At 37.6% G+C, this 16,943-nt stretch overlaps 2 protein-coding genes across 20 annotated transcripts; both read right to left on the reverse strand.

Moving 5' to 3' along the window:
* Nucleotides 1-14: 14 nt before the first annotated feature.
* LOC107774133 (uncharacterized) lies at nt 15-7,272 on the reverse strand. 16 transcript variants are annotated; one of them, XM_016593607.2, is made up of 11 exons: nt 6,837-7,272; nt 6,181-6,276; nt 5,690-5,875; nt 5,447-5,558; nt 5,322-5,346; nt 5,186-5,226; nt 5,045-5,082; nt 4,816-4,968; nt 769-3,251; nt 543-620; nt 15-416 (listed from the first exon to the last, which is right to left on the reverse strand). In XM_016593607.2, the coding sequence occupies exons 2-11, from the start codon at nt 6,249-6,251 to the stop codon at nt 370-372; spliced, it is 3,234 nt and encodes a 1,077-aa protein (XP_016449093.1). In that variant the 5' UTR covers nt 6,252-6,276; nt 6,837-7,272; the 3' UTR covers nt 15-369. The 16 variants fall into 16 exon arrangements, with proteins under 16 accessions (XP_016449093.1, XP_016449096.1, XP_016449094.1 ...); XM_016593610.2 differs by having other exon boundaries at nt 5,045-5,079; nt 6,837-7,200; XM_016593608.2 differs by having other exon boundaries at nt 5,045-5,079; nt 5,186-5,229; nt 6,837-7,200.
* A 1,947-nt stretch (nt 7,273-9,219) lies between these two features.
* LOC107774135 (uncharacterized) lies at nt 9,220-16,706 on the reverse strand. Of its 4 annotated transcripts, XM_075252086.1 has the most exons (10): nt 16,318-16,706; nt 16,127-16,226; nt 15,226-15,427; nt 12,436-12,583; nt 12,168-12,318; nt 11,958-12,083; nt 11,765-11,845; nt 10,978-11,170; nt 10,635-10,905; nt 9,220-9,814 (listed from the first exon to the last, which is right to left on the reverse strand). In XM_075252086.1, exons 3-10 carry the CDS (start codon nt 15,421-15,423, stop codon nt 9,546-9,548), a joined length of 1,437 nt encoding a protein of 478 aa, XP_075108187.1. In that variant the 5' UTR covers nt 15,424-15,427; nt 16,127-16,226; nt 16,318-16,706; the 3' UTR covers nt 9,220-9,545. The 4 variants fall into 4 exon arrangements, with proteins under 4 accessions (XP_075108187.1, XP_075108188.1, XP_016449097.1 ...); XM_075252087.1 differs by lacking the exon at nt 16,318-16,706 and having other exon boundaries at nt 16,127-16,232; XM_016593611.2 differs by lacking the exons at nt 16,127-16,226; nt 16,318-16,706 and adding an exon at nt 15,691-15,873.
* Nucleotides 16,707-16,943: the final 237 nt, after the last annotated feature.

The raw sequence follows: 16,943 nt of genomic DNA on the forward strand, positions 1-16,943 counted from the left end.
ACCAGTTAAATATATAAACAAGCAAAGAGCTAAGATGCCTTAATATTTGCAAAATTTTCAGTCAGAAACAGAACTCCTCTGTGCAAAGATTACAAATTAAATGTGGTCAATCACCCTACAAAAGAAACTACATTTCTAACAGTGAATATACAAAGTACAGAGAGACAAATGTAACAAACAATGTAATCCCCCTACTTGTGAAGTATTCCTAAGTGTACAGCGTACCGAGAGGAGAATAAAGCACCAAATGGGTAAAAAGAAATATGCAACCCCTCTCCCACCTCCGTCAGAAGCAACAGCTGCAAGCCACAATATTAAGACTCTACCTTAAGGCTGATGTTGCTTTCTTGTTGGAACTTAGCTTTCATTTTATTTGCTTCCCTTGAATGCAGAAAGAGAAAAGAACGATCTTGATGCTGAAACAAAAAATACCAAAACATCAAGAATATGAAGGACATATATATCACTAAAAAAATTCAATTTTCAAAAAGGCGTAAGACAGAAAATTAAGACGGAACTTAAAACACAAAAGGAAAGAAAACCTTTTGTTGTACTTGCTGGAGCTGAGAGCCGGCTCGCTTGCAATTTCTGAGCAGCAATTTTGCCTATACTTGTTTGAGCTGCAAGTATGGATGTCCAGTCTATGTAAGGTTTATCGATAAAAGAATTATGAAACAGAGCTGAAGTGCAAGCAATAACTTAACATAGACAATTAAAACAGTCTACTAGAATAGGAAAAAATGTTCGCTGCGAAGCACAAAGAAATACCGGATAGCTCATAGGCTTCAGAAGACGACTTTGGTTGTCCAGAATGCTTAGCATGAAGCGTGGCTTTCTTCAGTAGATTGTCCGAACTACTTTTGGTAAGAAGTTTAGAGTCTTCTGGATCATCCTCACCTTCAGAGAAGAAAGATGGGCTTGAAACACCAGTTGGATTCGAATCAGTCTTACTCTTACGAGTAAAGTTTAGAAGCCGCTTTAATCCCTTTGGCACATCCTTCTGATATATCATGGTAGGAGGATTCTCAGCATTACCCCAGTCGATAACATCTTCACTGCTTTCTTCAAGCAACATTTGAGACAGAGAATGACGAACTCGTGGACTTGAGATTCTTACAGTTGCAACATCAGCCTGAGATTCATTAGGACCAAAACCATCATTACATGAAATGGCTTGATCCTCCTGCTCCTCTATTTCCACCCAGGCGCTAGGGGAAATGTTCGATTCCTCTTCAACCTCGCTTTTCAGTGTAGACTCTTCCATTCTTCGAAAATCATCTTCACTATCTGGCGTAACCTTATTGCAGCTCTCTCTATCTTCATATTTTTGAGGGCTGTTTAACTGAATTCCGGAGTCTTCATCTTCATGAATTTTTAACTCCTCAAGACCCCTGTCCTGCAGTTGATTAAGTGGACCAGAAGCAACATAGGCCATCTCATTCTCCTCAACTTGAACGAAGTCCGTAGATTCCCTCAAAGATTTTTCAGACTGAGATGAAACTTTGGCCTTTATGACTGGACTATGACCAGATCCAGTACCTGAGCCCTTACGAAGAAAAGGCTTTGCCTCCTTTGATTCCACAGGCACCACACTACTTTTCTTGGTTACCTTGCTGAGTCTAGGTTTAGTAGAGGATGCAGAATCTCCAGAGGTAGGCTGAACTTTGGCTTTCGTAGGTTTGCTAGCTTTTGTCAGAGTCTGCAGTTTCTTGTCCCCATTTGGAACATTCTTTCTGATATTATTCTGGGGTGCTTTCACAGGTTTTGCTTGGGGCTGTAATTTCTCAACCTTTTGGCTTGTCTGAGGAACTGCTGTTGTTGGCTGTGATCTTCTACGGGTAGGTGTAGTACCAGCAGAATTTGTTATAGGAGGAGTTTTAGGAGTTTTAGCAGTTGATGTCCCTGTAACTCTTGGTGACGGCATAGAAGGCCATGACTTCCGCGTTGCTGGCAGTTGCGATGCTTTTGATGAAGCTTTCTTTACAACAGTGGGTTTGGGAGTTTCATCTTTGGTTTTTGCAGATTCAAGGGAGTTCTTGACTGTTCTCTGAGTTCTCTTAATATTTGGTTTTTTACTAACATTACTTGCATTCCCTGAGACAATTGCTGCTTTTCTTTCATCAAGAACTTGTTGCAGTGCTTTAAATTGTTTATCCTTCTCTGCTCTATTCCTAGCAGTTTCACCACGAAGTTTCTCATCCCTTTTTTCTTTGTAATGATCATAGAAACCACCTCGACGCTCAGTGGGACGGCTTTGGTGTTTGCTATCAGTAGCTGCCGAGCTCCGATATTTGGTAGGCTTGGTTTCCATCATTTTCGTGAGCAATTGGTTTAGCTCTGCTTCCTTTTGTCGAGTCCATTCAACTGAGGCATTTAATTTTTCACCTATTTCTGCACCTTGGTTAGGGAGAGATTCCTCTCTCGTAGCCTTTGGACTATGTGCTTTTTCTTCAGGTAAGTTGTGTTCGAAATCAGCAGCAGTAACATCGGCGTCAAGGCTTTTGGGAGGAGAGTATGAATCGGGTTTTATTTCCAAAGTACCCTCAGTTTCTTGATCTTCCGATTTATTGATAGCCATGGAAACTGGATCATCAGTCGCCACATCAACAGAGCCTTTAGAACTTTCACACACCCCTGAACTCCATCTTCTCAATACCGCTTTATTAGCACCAATTGAGCCGTTTAATAGTGACTTTGTCCTCTGATAATCAACAGTTCCGCCATTCTGTTTGTTTTCAAAGAGACTGATTGCATCTTGCACACTCATTCTGCACACATCCTTCTCAGCCTTTTTCGAGGTTTGCTCAGAGTCTTCCTCATCACTACCGCTGGCAGCTGCATCTTTATGAGAGATTGACCTTTCTCTGGCAGGAAAGTAATTTAGACTCTTAATCGTTAAAGCAGTGGATCTTCGTGACCCAGAGCGCCCAATTTGGACTCTTCGCATTGGAGATGCAGACCTTCTTGGAGATGCAGATCTTATAAGAGTCCGACTTCTTTCGGCTGACGGTTGTTCCTCCTCACTTGTACAGGAAGATTCCTCATTACCTGATGAGTTTTGCCTCTCCATCTGTGCAGCTTTTGCAGGGGAAGCACTATATGTCACTGGTGTTTCCGACTTTGATGTTCCGGATGTTTGAGAATTGCCCTCTACTGAACCAACTTTGTCATTTCTGACATCAGTTCTTGAAAGAGACAACTCTTTACCCGGAATCTCGTGGCTCAGTGCAATAAACTTCTGTAGGCAGTTCCTGAAACGACAACATACAATGCAGTCATTAACCTGTTGCACACATCTTCCAGATGAATTAGGTTCAAGTAGTAGAAAAGTATTGGGGCGGCCTAAGAAGTATTGGGGAGAGGTGATCAGACAGGATATGGCGAGGCTCCAGATTTCCGAGGACATGACACTTGATAGGAAGATGTGAAGGTCGAGTATTAGAGTTGTAGGTTAGGATGTAGTTGAGTCTTAACTTACTTCGTACCATTGTGGGACTAGCCAGGTAAGGTTTTTGTCTAAGATAGCTAGTGACAATGTTGTGTTTTACTACTTTACTTTTCAATGCATGTCCTATTTACTAGCTATCGCTTTTGCTTTGTATCTTTCTTCTGTATTTCATGGTGTTCCTATTTTTTCTATGATTGTTGTGGCGATACTAATATTGTCTCCTTTTGTCTTTTTGTTTTCTTGAGCCGAGGGTCTTTCGGAAACAGCCTCTCTACTCCTTTGGGGTAGGGGTAAGGTCTGCGTACACACTACCCTCTCCAGACCCCATTAGTGGAATTTTACTGGGTTGTTGTTGTTGTAGTTGTAGTAGAAAAGTGAAAGAAGAGTATCACTAACTTAACCACAATTTTAAAAGAAATTAATCTGAAACAGAAGTTTTAGCTTCCAAAATCTCAGGCGAAGAAAGTGACCCACCCCCTAAAATTAGACAAATAAAACAAAAAGAAAAACAAATTTTTTTATTAGATTTTCTTTGCCCTCATTGTTAAGGCTATTTCGTTCAGATTTTGGAAACGGTCTCTACTAATCGAAATGAGTGATCATTAGATCACTAACTGAAAACAATTAAGTAGGAGTAAGGTGGCGCTTCAACTGGAAAACAAATTTGTTTTTGGAACAACTAGCATTTATTTTGGTTTCTGGGAACAATGTGCATGTGGAAATTTATATGCGGAAAATATCACTAAAGCCCTAAAACACTTTTATTGGTGTAAAATAATATCTTGGAACCAAATGAACACTTCCATTTTCAACAAAGAATATTCTGCTGGAGAAATGGTTAAAAGAAAAACAGGGGACAAATTAAAGAAAAAACACTTTCGGCTTTGGCTAAAAAAGTCATTTTCACTGATTTGGAAACTAAAGAACAAGTATTGTTCGGTTTCAGGAACAAAATAAGTACAGAGAATTGATTAATTAAATAACTGTCTAATCAAAATACTGAAAATCAGCTGATCTACTCCAAACTTGATAGACCCTTAGATCTTGCTAGTTGACAGATGAAACAAGCGTGGAAACCTTTTTGATAAGGTAAACCCAACCCCCGAAATCCTCCTGCCAGGAGTCAACGTGGCCTTCTCCACTTAGCACCCTTGATAACTCGAAACTCCAAATTCTTAAGTGGAGTGCCACTGCCATTGGAGCAACGGGCAACCTCACTTATCGAAAGGTTTTCCTCCCGTTTATGATAACTCAAAATACAAAAGGAAATCATGGTTAAACGAAAAAGAAACAGCGCATTGACAGAGCATATAAACAGCTGAAAAATGATTAAAGGGATTGGACTCTTCCGGCCACTAGGGCCTTACCTCATTTCAACAGCTCCAAAATAGTAAGAAAACTTTTCTATGTTAATAACATCCTCAAAAGAGCATGTGGTGCCAGCAGCTTGGTCGATAGCAGCAGCTAGTTCCCCTTTTAAAGCAGTCAGCCTCAACTCGATCGCCCTCAGCAATTCATTCCTGTATACCATTAGATTATTTGGAGATGATAGATTAATTTCTGGATTAAGAAAATGAAAGATGGATAGGGACATACTTGGAAGCATCTGATGAAGAAGAGTTATCATCTGCCTGCTGTGGTATCAAAGATCATGTTATCTTTAAACGTGTATATACAATAACTTTCTGAAAAGACAAGAACTAAAAAATAATCCAGGAATATAGACAGATAATTTACTTGCTGCGATGATGACACTGCACCACTTGAGTAATCGCATTCTGCTAAAAGTAAGAAAAACCATATTAGTTGCTATTTTCTTTCTTTCTTTTGTCAGATTGAGGATTGTACAAACGCAGAGAACAGTAAGACTAACCTGTTTCATCGCTCCCAATACGATCCTGAGGACCCTAAAAGAATAACAAGCTCAGTATTCTGCTTGTTACAGGTTCTATAGATTAATTGAAGGGTCAGAATAATTATAAAGAACAATAAAAGCACCTTTGAATACAAAGAAACATGAAACTTCCGAGCTTCTTCAAGCTGAGATATTTCATTTACCATGGCCTTGGCCATATCTATTGTAGGTGATGAGCTGACAATACGAAGAAACCTGGAAAACAAAGATTGGAATATGGGGATATGGAAGCTTACAAAAATCTTTCGAAAACAGTTTGAACTTTGAAGTAAATGATGAGTGAATAACTGATTTAAAAAAAATAAGTAAATGATGACTGAATGAACCTGATCAATGTGGATTTTGTAAACCATTTTGCGTCACTAAGATTCCCTAGGGGTCTAAATCTGAAATTGGAATCTGATCCCTTTGAGTGCAAAGATTTGATTTTGGGAGAATGAAGCACCAATTGCTCCAGAAGACCGGAGGTTAGTGTTTCTAACTTGTTGCCATAGCAGATATGCGACTCGTACCTGCGCCCAAAATATAGTAAAAATAGGAAGAAATAGTATCAGGAGAACCGTGATCCGCAAGAAGAATTCATGTCAAGTGCACCAACTATTGGGATTTAAGTAACCAAAGAAAACCTCAACTGGTCTATTCTCTTGCTACACTAGGAACAAACTAAATTTCCGGTCTCCCCATTTCAAAAAGGGAGAAACAAAAAGTTAACGAATCCTCATGAAGCGATCAACACAAATATTGCTCACTTAATGAAAATTATGAAATTGATTGCACCTAGAATACAGCCGGTCGAATTAAAAACAAAAGGACTTACCTGTTCTGGCTTGGGAAAATCTGAAATTCAACATAGTCCATCAAGACATCAGCATCTATTCCATCCTCCATTTTTTCGTCTCTTAATAGCCTAAGCCTGGTCAAAGGAAGCTAGCCAATTAGCTCAATGTAAGATTGTCAAGATTACTTTCAACCCTTTTAGGTAACTGAGACGTGCATTGATTTCAAGAAAGAACTCAGTTTGATCAAAGAAGACTGAAACAAACACAAACTTACACCAAATATAGAAGTGAAGTAACTATCAAATCAAATACATCACTTGGGAACACATTATAGTCTAAGGGGACGAAAATCAAGCAAGCTGACCTTAAAAACAGAACCAACCAAACAGTGACAAAATTAAATTTTTACCTGACCCAACAACTTGAATATAACTAAATCTCAACTGTCTATAGGTCAGTAAGCTGGAACAAGACTAAAACAATGAAGAACAGACATAACTGCATCCAAAATCAGATCTACCTTCAAACAAAATTTTGTCTTTTAATTCAATCTATCATTGTTTCTTTTTTAATAGTCACTATTTCAAGAACTCAATATATAGCAAAAAGAATGTCAAGTATTCTTGGACTGTATAAAATATCTAATTGGGTTTCAGCAAAGTGTAAAATGCAGGTTGAAAAAGAGGAGACTTACAGGAAATGGAGCACAGCCCTCAAAGTTGGAGAAAAGAAAAAGAGCTTGTTGGTGAAGATCTCAAATGGGGTTGGTCCAAATCAAGAACATAAGAAAGTTAAAGTCTTTATGCTCTTTTCATTCTTTTTCCTTTGATAAAAGTTGTGGTCACAGCCCACAGTTGGAGTAAAGAAGAGAACTTTGAGTGCAAGGAAGAAGATGAAAAAGAAGGGGGTAAATACTTAGAGACAGTGTGTGACTGTGTGTTGGGTTTGAGAAAGAAGCAAATGTTTGTTCAGTTGGGGGTGGGTGGAGAGTGGAGAGTGGGAGAGTGGGGGATGAAAGCGGTGATTGCGTTTGAGAAAAGCTTATTCCTACTACTACCGCAGACATCGATGATGTCTTTATTATTGCACCGAACACTTGTGGCGCGTGATGTCACGTTTCACTCCTCTTCAATACTTCCTTTCTACATTCTTATTTGTAAGGGATTAGTATTAATTTTATTAGGTAATTTGAGAAACGGGAATAAAGATTCCACATGGGGTTATGTCATTTGATTTATGCACCGTCCAGTGATTTTTATTGAATGTATCAAAGTCAAGAGATGAAGTTCATATATTGCCTGCATCGAAATGAAATGATTATACTATAATGTTTGAACTAGAAATTTGCTGAGGAAAAGTCCTCTTTTTATTTTGCAAATAAAGTCAAATTAACCGACGACAGTACTCATGTTCCACGCAGCAAATGCTACTGTTTTGAAATCTAAACCGTAGCCTCATAATGTATAATGATTAATGACTATATTCTTTTTTTTTTCATATATAATTTTCTAACCCATGTTTAGTATTTGTATTACAGCATTCGTGCGACGGTAGTACCTATTAAAGAGGAAAACGCTTTCTACTATAAAAAATTTCATGTCAAAGAACTCGAACCCAAAACTTCTGGTTAAAGATGAACGAATCGTTCGATCCTACCACAACTCGAATGGTATAACTATCTATTCTTTAAGCATAGTCATGTCAAACTATTCAAAAATTCAACAAAGAACTTCAATGCGATAGAGATTAAAGGGAGCTATAGAAAGACAGGTGCATGGGAATGGCGGGCCTATAGCTTGACTTAGAAGAAAGAATAACAACCCACACCACAAGGCAAACACACAGCCACTACTAATTTTGTGAGCCTAGAAATTTTAGCAAATCTTGAAGCAACGGTGATTCGTAAAAATAAAGATGCCTAATTTCCAATTTGCGAATCCACCATCCATGTGGTTTATGGTGACAAATTTCAGAGCCCAGACAGCAGATTCGATCCCACCACAAAAATAACAATAAATCATGTGATGTCCCACAGCACCCCACTATATCTCCTCCCTTCTTGTCTCTATTCATTCGCATTACCCAATTTGTTGCCTTATTTAAAATTTTGATGTACCCTCCTATTAATTCAATTCAAAATTTTATGGGTTGCTCTATTGGAAAGCATACTCTACCTCTAATCAAGAGGTTGTAAGTTCAAGTCACCCCAAAAGCAAGGTGGGGAGTTCTTGGAGGGAGGGAGCCGAAGATCTATCAGAAACAACCTCTTACCCCAAGGTAGAGGGTAAGGTCTGCGTACACACTATCCTCCCCATACCCCACTAGTGGGGGATTATACTGAGTTGTTGTTGTCGTCTTAGTAAATGTTGGTTCCCAAGATGACTCACCCCTTCAACCGCACAGACATCCATTCCCTTAGTGTGTTTAACTTGTTAAAATTGTAGAGATAAAAGCCAGGCAGCAAGGTTAACAGATTATACCCATACCAACCCGAGCCGAAAAGATAGACATTTAGCAGAATGGATGAAAAAGAAATTACAGCCATGGCCTTAACGAATGATGACTTGGTGCTAATATTATCGCCACTAGGTAGTGAAGAACATAGTCATTTATCACACACAGCGTAAACTAGGTAAAACTAACTTTAATTACAGACCAACTCTTTTTTTCCTTTTCATTATCTTGAGAAAGGGTTTATCGGAAACATCCTCTACTCCATCGGGTAGGGATAAGGTCTACGTACACACTACCTTCCCCAGACCTCGCACATGTGGGATTTTACTGGGTTGTTGTTGAGAACTTGGAGGGTAGACCATGTGGTCTAAGCAATGGTGGGTGCCTCAAGTAGTTATTTTTCACATTGTACAACGGAAAAAAGGAAACCTTTTTTCTTCTTTTGTTTTTGAGAAGAAAAAAGAAAAACCTTGACCATGCCGTTTCTGGGTACAGATGTGTTGGTTGCCTTGGGGTTGACATTAAGTAATTATAAATCTTGATTGCTCTAGCAACCAAAATTTTAAGCACAACTTATGAACTCATTGTTCACAGTTGCGCAGTTAAACATTGCAACATCAGAATGACTGAATCAAATGAGACTTCTTACTGGTTAACTCGCTCTGCCTACGAATCAGTAGACAGCCCTAAGTTACAAAAGTACTAGTAGTTCACTACAAATCATCTGCAGAATCTCTCAATCTAAAAAGGGTAATCACCCAAGCAACCACATTACAAAACAGACAATACAGTCCAAAGAAAATAGATGACACAACTTAAACCATTCCTCCACGGGGAGTAACAAGACTAACAAACACCACCCTAATGATACAAATGTTACCTGACGCATTCCTCCTCATCAGGAACAATCTTAGACATATCAAGGAGAAGCAGGAGAATTAGTCAACCTTCAGTTAGACCATACATGGACTAGTCCAAGCCTGTTTCCGGTATAAATCTCATTGCGCTCTTCGTCATAGAAAAGGGCAGTAATATCTTCTAGGGCTTCTGCAACCGTGCTCCTAATTCTGGAAGCTTGGACCCGCTTTTGTGAGTTGCAGCATTTGCCACCGGGCCCACTGGAACTGGCACTACAATCATCAGCAGTGAGGCCACTGGTTGCTTTTATTTTAGCAAGGCATTTTCCGGTCAGAATATTGCTGACATTAATAGATCCCGCTGCCAAACCAGAATACTCATGCTCAGAAGAAATTCATAAAAGTAATATGAAACGGCAAAAAATAAATAAATAATAAATCCCACTAGTCCAGCCATCCAGGTTACATATGTGCTCCCTAGCTCTAAGCTTACTAATGTGTGTGAGGCACTCTGTAATACATGAATACATGTGGCAGATTGATCAAATTTATCATGATATACAGCCATCCAAACGCTTATCGACTCCTTGCCATTTTAATTGGCCTACTTTATGTAGAGTGGGTCCCAAAATTTTGACCTCTTCTATTAAAATGGCTATTTTTTTTCATCCAACAATCACAACTTATATAAACTAATACTATAATAAGTTATTTCAAATAATGTAACATGTTTCCAAACAACCTCTTTATCTTTTCACATTTCAGACAATTATTTAGACTCCTCTATACCAAACAACAACAATAACAATTTGTCCATTCCTAGCTAGTTCGAGTCAGCCATATGAATCCTCACAAATCATATCAGTCAAGTTAGACCCGTACCAATCCAATATTTGAAGAAGATGATGATGATAATAACAAAAAAAACTGACTTTAATAAGAACAATAATAATGTAAATGATGATGATGATGATGATGATGATGATAACAAGAAAAAATAACAGTAGCAGCACAGCAGCAGCAACAGTAGCAGCAGCAATGATAATGATAAGTCAATATCCACCATTCAAAGAGTTTACTCTTAAACAGCATGAAGCCAGGTCACTTAAAATGGAATTAAAGAAGTATTGTTGTTTTCAGTCATCAAGCAAAACTTGAGAAATTCCTGAAATCTAACATACCATTTCCTTCAGATAAGGGATCATCGGAATCAGCTTTGCAGTATGAAATAATAAGATCCTGATCACTAGTTATGTAAATGTTGTTAGTGTTGCAATCAGGATGCCATAAAAGGTGATCCTCAAATGAAGTAACAAGCTCCCCGCGGAAGTTCCAAACAGCTACTGTTCTGTTTCTGAATGTCAAGAACAACTGGTTTTCATACAGAAATATGAATGCTGAGGGGGTCATGAACTCAGTCCTGCTAACTTCTGTCAACTCAGAATTGCGTACCTACATCCAGTAGACATTAGAAACGATGAAAAAGGAAGACAGATGAGTTGTTAAACATAGATAGCTACTCACATCCAGAATCTGAAGATTCTCGTTCTCTTGCTTGACAAGAAGCTTTTCATTAAACTGTTCAATGAAATCCACCTTCTTATTTCGGTGAAGAAGATGGTTGAAAGATTTAAGAACAGTACCGTCCTCAATGGACAGAATCTTCAGAGGTACGTGGCCACTAGCTTTGGTAAATATCAACAACATGATTCCTGGACTGCTTAAAAGAAAAGAGGGGAAAGATTTTTAAAAAATATATAGGACAGAAATCCAGGTCTTCCGAGTCAAACCACAGCAAAATTATGGAGAATACACTCGTAAAACACAAATAACTGAACTCCATTTAGTGAAATGAACCCACATTACCTAGAACATCCTTTCTTCACTTGGTCATAGTTTCAAATATGAGATCTTGAAATATTATGTTATTATAACAAAAACAAACAAAAGCTCTTATGGAACATCTGGACACACAGAAGAAAACAGAAAGACGAAGAAATAGAAACGGAGCAATACACAAGATTGACGATATAATAAACTTAAAATGGGTAGCGACTCAAGCAAACATGAAATGGGCACAAGTAAAATTGCCATTTTAAACCATTCCCCCAGAAAAGCTAAACTTTCATTTCTAGCTAAAGCATTTATATGGTAGTCTAACAGGGATCAAGTATAATTACAATAGCTTATTGACTTGGAATGACGCCCGGAGGAAGAAGCCTAAAATGCAGACAAGTTTCCACACAATTACTCATGCAACAAATACAACGACCAGCGTTTCTGTAGAGACGATGCAAAGTAATGAGTTTACCTGATTTTAATCTCTTGAACATTTTTGTCTGAGATTGAATATAACATTGAATAATTCTTCAGGTCAAACACCTTGTATATGCTGATGAAAGTGAGAAGAGTTCCGTAAGTACAACAGCAAATTAACAACAATAAAAAACATATGACCTTTTGTCGGGTCTCTTTGAAAATAAAAACAGGAATAGAACAGTCACCTATCCTGGGCGGAGTAAGTAAGTACTTTTCCATTGACATCATCGAACTCCACAAAACCAGGCCATTTTAATGACTCTGACTCGAATAGAGCAAAGCCAGCATCTGGTTTACCCCTCCGAATGTATCTAATTTTATCAACTATATAAGATTAGAAGTTGATAAAAAGAACATATGAAAGAGAGCAACCAAGCGCAATAGTTATCACATACTCAATCCTTGTGGTTCTGCATTTCAAGGAACTGAAATTATCTGAAGCATAGACTGAAACAGTGATAAGCGAGTCATTGTTTTTATTGTAAAACAAGCTTCTTATAACTTCATCTGGACTGACGTTCAGAAAGCATATTCTCTCGTTAGTCTCTGCATTTGTAAAGATATGTATTAATTTACTTAAGGTCATGGCACCTACACAGAGGTGCCAGACAAAAGCAGGGATAAAAATATGCAGGAAAAAAATATCAAGACAATATGCTTTACCTCGACTAAATGCTGCACATACACCAGATTGCGCGAGGGCAAAGACAATATCACGTGCAGCAACTATCTCAATTATCTTTGATCTTTTCCTGAGAAAAGGAAGTACCATGGCACAATGTCCCTTAGGGTCATGGGTGTCATATTCCTCCTGAGATCACATGTAATTACAGAGAAGTGTCAGCAGAATTAATTAACAAGAATATATATGTGATGAAAATAGCATCTTCAACTAACTGAATACTATTTTTTGATGAAATACTGAATCACATCCAGGAAACAAGCCATAAATACGTGCTACATCATTTCAAGAAAATACATGTATCTAAAGATCTAGCAATGATGAAATTCTTCTTTTGAATAAAACCAGCCCTCAAAAGGCCACAATCTGTAAACCATGTTCTTGTTTCCTCAGCCTGATAGCTATGCATGCTTCTAGAAACACAAAAAGACAACTCTCACTAAATGCTTTTTTTGGGCAGAATAGCGTAATAGACACTCATACTTGCATTGTTTTGACATCCCGGTCCTCATAATTTACGAGTTTTCATCTAGACACCTCCACGTGATCAAAACTAATATTTTAAACCCCTCTAACCGTTGACCGAGCTTGTGTGGCTTTGATATGTCTGAGATGGACAAATTGCGTGTAATTCACGCCTGCAAAGAGAGTGATACTACTAATTTTGATTATTATAAAAGGATTAAAATCAAAAAAAATTGAAAAGAAATAAAGTTATAAAATTAATCAAAACTAAATTTTGAAAACCCAATCTCCTCTCCTCTCCTCCCCTCCCCCATTTTCTGCTCTTCCTCAGTTTCTCCCCTCCTCCATGTCGTTCCAAACACCTTGTCCCCCTCCCTCTTTTTTCCTCGACACCACCGAAAACAATGGCTAAGGCTTCAAAATTTCAAAATCAGATAGAAATATATTAACTTTCTATGTTTTTAATAAAATAACCTTTTATTTATTCTTTCATTTTCTATATATATAATATAATGAAAACCCAATTGATTTCTCCACTTAACTTCTAGAAGTTCCTTTGTTTTCTTCTTCCTTTTTTTCTGTTAACTCAAAATAAATTGATCAGTTCTTTACTAAAAACAATGACAGAGGCAACGAAATTCCAATTAATCAGTTCTTCAGGTGATTTCGAGATGTTGGCGGTCCGATTTGGGGTTTTCCTTTTTTCTTTTTTACAAGGGATGAAGAAGAGATGGGGGATTTTATGGTGATTCCCACCGGTGATTTTTAGAGGAAGGTGGAGGCTGCCGATTATTTGGTTACAGTGAAGAGAATTTTTTGCGACGGCTAATTTTTTTTTTTTATGTGGTTACCAGCGGTAACATTGGGGAGAAGTTAATGGGTGAGGCTATACTTATGGATGAAGAAGGGTTCTGCCTGATGAGATATGGAAGGGTGATCTTCAGTGGGGGTTATGGAGTGGTTCACGGTAGTGAGATAAGGAATGAGGTGTACTATGGAATGGTTCTTGTTGGTAAAGGAGTCGTTTGGGATTTTTCTTCTTTTCTCTACAAGAAAATACTTGCTGAGAAAATAAATAATGTGGCAGTCTTTTTCCGAGGTGGCTGCTGATGTGTTACCCACTCAGCACAATTGAGGTACACACTTGGTTAGAAGTGTTTAAAGGATTGACTTTGATCAAGTGGACATGTCTAGATGAAAACTCGTAAAGTATGAGGACCGGAATGTCAAAACGGTGAAAGTATGAGTGTCTATTAGGGTATTCTGCCTTTTTTTATAACCGTCGTGTCCAGCCAGCTAGCCAGAATTCCCACTAACCTTGGTCAATTGTTCATGGAAATATTTAATTTCAAGAATCTAGAAGGTGAAATGGGATTAAGCTGGGTTTGTTGTTGTTGTTGTTGTTGTAATCTAAAAGGTGAACAAAAAAATCAATCATAAATTAGTCAGGCATCAATTATGGAACAAATCACATAAAAAGATCCGTTATCTGGATAATCAACTTTGTACACGAAATCAGCAAAAGACTTCGCATCATAGAACAAGAGGTTCGAGAATAAACATGCAAAAGGCATATACTGCTTAGATATAAGCCATCAGCTCTCTAATACCACCTGCTCTCTTAATGCATCCCCTCAACAAAGCAATAAGAAGTCTGTTTCATACTATTACTCACTGGTTCAATTAAAACGTTAAATTAATTTAAGTCAAACAACTTAAGATGTAATATCAACTCATAGACATTGAATATCACAACTGTAATGGAACATAATATATTTTTGTGACAGAAATTTAAGTTATAATTATATGATGTCATAGTATTCCAGTTAGTATTCTGACTGTGCTAATGAAGGGGTGATTCTTACATATCTTCTTCTTCGCTTCCCTATTTCACCGTAAACAACTTTTACGTTTACTTCTATATTCACTCTGATAACTCCAGTGACAAAACTGTTAATAAACACACACTTTACCAACCACAGCCTTACATCAATTCACCAATACAATTACAAGTCCACAGTCCACTTGCCAAAATCCTCATTTCTTCACATAAAATTACTCAAATGGAAACAAACTGTTAATTTGCCTATTAGGACCCCAAACAAGTATCAGCCATTGACGAATCACGAAGTAATCAAATTTTAGGTCATAAACTCAAGAACTGACTATTCGTATCCCCAATTCCTCTCAACCAACATAAAACCAATAATTCTGTAATAAATCAAATCTCCGCTTACAGAGTAACACAAAAGCTGAGCAATAAATTAAATCCAACACTAGGAATTGAGCAAAAGGATCAATCAAACCTGTAAGCGAATGTTCCGAAAGCGCTCCTGGGCATCGCTCATACTAAAAGAACGGTCACGTTTCGAAGAAATCTCCCTCCGTTGTAGCTTCTTGACGCTATTCACAAACCCATCAACCCCTCCACGTGGCCGCTTCTTCGCCACCACCCTCCTCCCACAACATGGACGAGGACTCGCACATATTCTCCGCCCATCCATTTCCCTAAAATCAAACACACAAAGATCCACAAAATCTAAAACCTAATACAAGGAATTGCACATTATGTACACAACATAACAGCTTCAATTCACTATCTTTGTGGGTCTAAAGGGGAAAAAAGAGATTTGGGTTTTGATTAAAACCCTAAATCTCAATAACCCAGATGGAAAAATTAGGGCTTTTTAAACCCTCCACAAAGAGGCTCACTCCAGCACAGTTTTGAATATGAAATTTTGCATAATAAGTCTTTTGGTATAAAGACTTACACTCAACAAAGTTAAATCTTCACTAGGATTACAAGAGTGACTGAAAACAGTGTTAGGATTTGGGAAAGAATGGGTGAGGGGCCGGACATGAAAGAGAGAAAGCAATGTGTTGGATTTTAAAGCAGCTTTGACGTCCGTCTTACATTTCAAAATAACATCTTGATACATTCATTTTCTATTAATCATGAGTACCAGTCCCATATTACTTTCTTAAATAGTGTTTGGAACAATTTACATGTACATTGACTAATTTGTCAAAATATCTAGTTACATTCAATTAACAATACAAGTATCGAATAAATCTACTAGCCGGAATAACCAAAATCTAAAGAAATGTATGAATTTATCTAATTACTTTTACCGAATTCAAAATTATCGAACAAAAAAGGAATTGAATTTAATTCGAATTACTAAAATTAGTAAAATGATTACTCACCTTTAGAGTGGAAATGTGGCACATGAGAGTTTTCCGAGGTATGGCGGCCTGTGTTGTACCGTCATTCGGCCGAACTTTTTTCGATGTTGTTTTGAATCAACTGATAAATCATCAGCACTAGATTCAAACCTTGCTACGAAAGTAAAATACAAAAAGAAACTAATTTGAATTTAAATTAGTTAAATAGTTACTGTTGGAGTGGATCTGCGGCAAAGAAGATCTCTTGAGGTACGGCCGCCTGTGTTGTGTCGTCATTTTGAACTCACGGCGAATTTTTGTGCTATCTTGAATCAATTATTTGATCAACGATGAATTCAAGCATTGATAGAAAAAACATAATAGAAAAAGAATAATTGAAATCAAATTACTTTAACTAGAAATAAATTTACTATTAAAGTGGATTTGCTGCAAAGAGGAGTCCCCAGAGGTATGGTACTAAAGTTGTATCGTCATTTTGGATTTCCAATTGATTCGGTGCTAGCTTGAATCAACTTATAAATCATCAACATTGAGGCATAATTCATTCTCTAGATGAGTTGCGAGATAAGCCAACCAACACTCACTAGTCTGACATCCTTTAGCTATTCTTTTGTTGGAAATCACGAAGAGGATTTCCAAATCGAACTAAACAAGAGGGGAGTTGTTGTCGGTATTGAAAACGTCATTAATTTCTCGATTAAAAGAGTATTTGGCTACGCTTATAAGTTTGTTAAACTAGTTACACATTTTGATTTATCAACGCACTTGATGAATACTCAAAGTACTTTGTATACGGTTAAAATCGGGCCCACCCAATTTTACTATTTAACCGAGACCG

Source organism: Nicotiana tabacum, chromosome 4, assembly GCF_000715075.1.
Source record: "Nicotiana tabacum cultivar K326 chromosome 4, ASM71507v2, whole genome shotgun sequence".
In the NCBI taxonomy this organism is placed as follows: domain Eukaryota; kingdom Viridiplantae; phylum Streptophyta; class Magnoliopsida; order Solanales; family Solanaceae; genus Nicotiana; species Nicotiana tabacum.

Bases quoted from the DNA above. Each gene is read 5' to 3' on its own strand.
- LOC107774135 (XM_075252086.1), bottom strand. From the start codon at position 15,423: ATGGATGGGCGGAGAATATGTGCGAGTCCTCGTCCATGTTGTGGGAGG. The intron at 12,084-12,167 runs GTATGTGATAAC...TGATAAAATTAG, and splicing joins TGCAGAACCACAAGGATTGA to ATACATTCGGAGGGGTAAAC. The intron at 10,906-10,977 runs GTGAGTAGCTAT...TACTGGATGTAG, and splicing joins AGAATCTTCAGATTCTGGAT to GTACGCAATTCTGAGTTGAC.
- LOC107774133 (XM_016593600.2), bottom strand. From the start codon at position 6,251: ATGGAGGATGGAATAGATGCTGATGTCTTGATGGACTATGTTGAATTT. The intron at 621-768 runs GTATTTCTTTGT...CCATACTTGCAG, and splicing joins TGAAGCCTATGAGCTATCCG to CTCAAACAAGTATAGGCAAA. The intron at 417-542 runs GTTTTCTTTCCT...TTTTTGTTTCAG, and splicing joins TCCAGCAAGTACAACAAAAG to CATCAAGATCGTTCTTTTCT.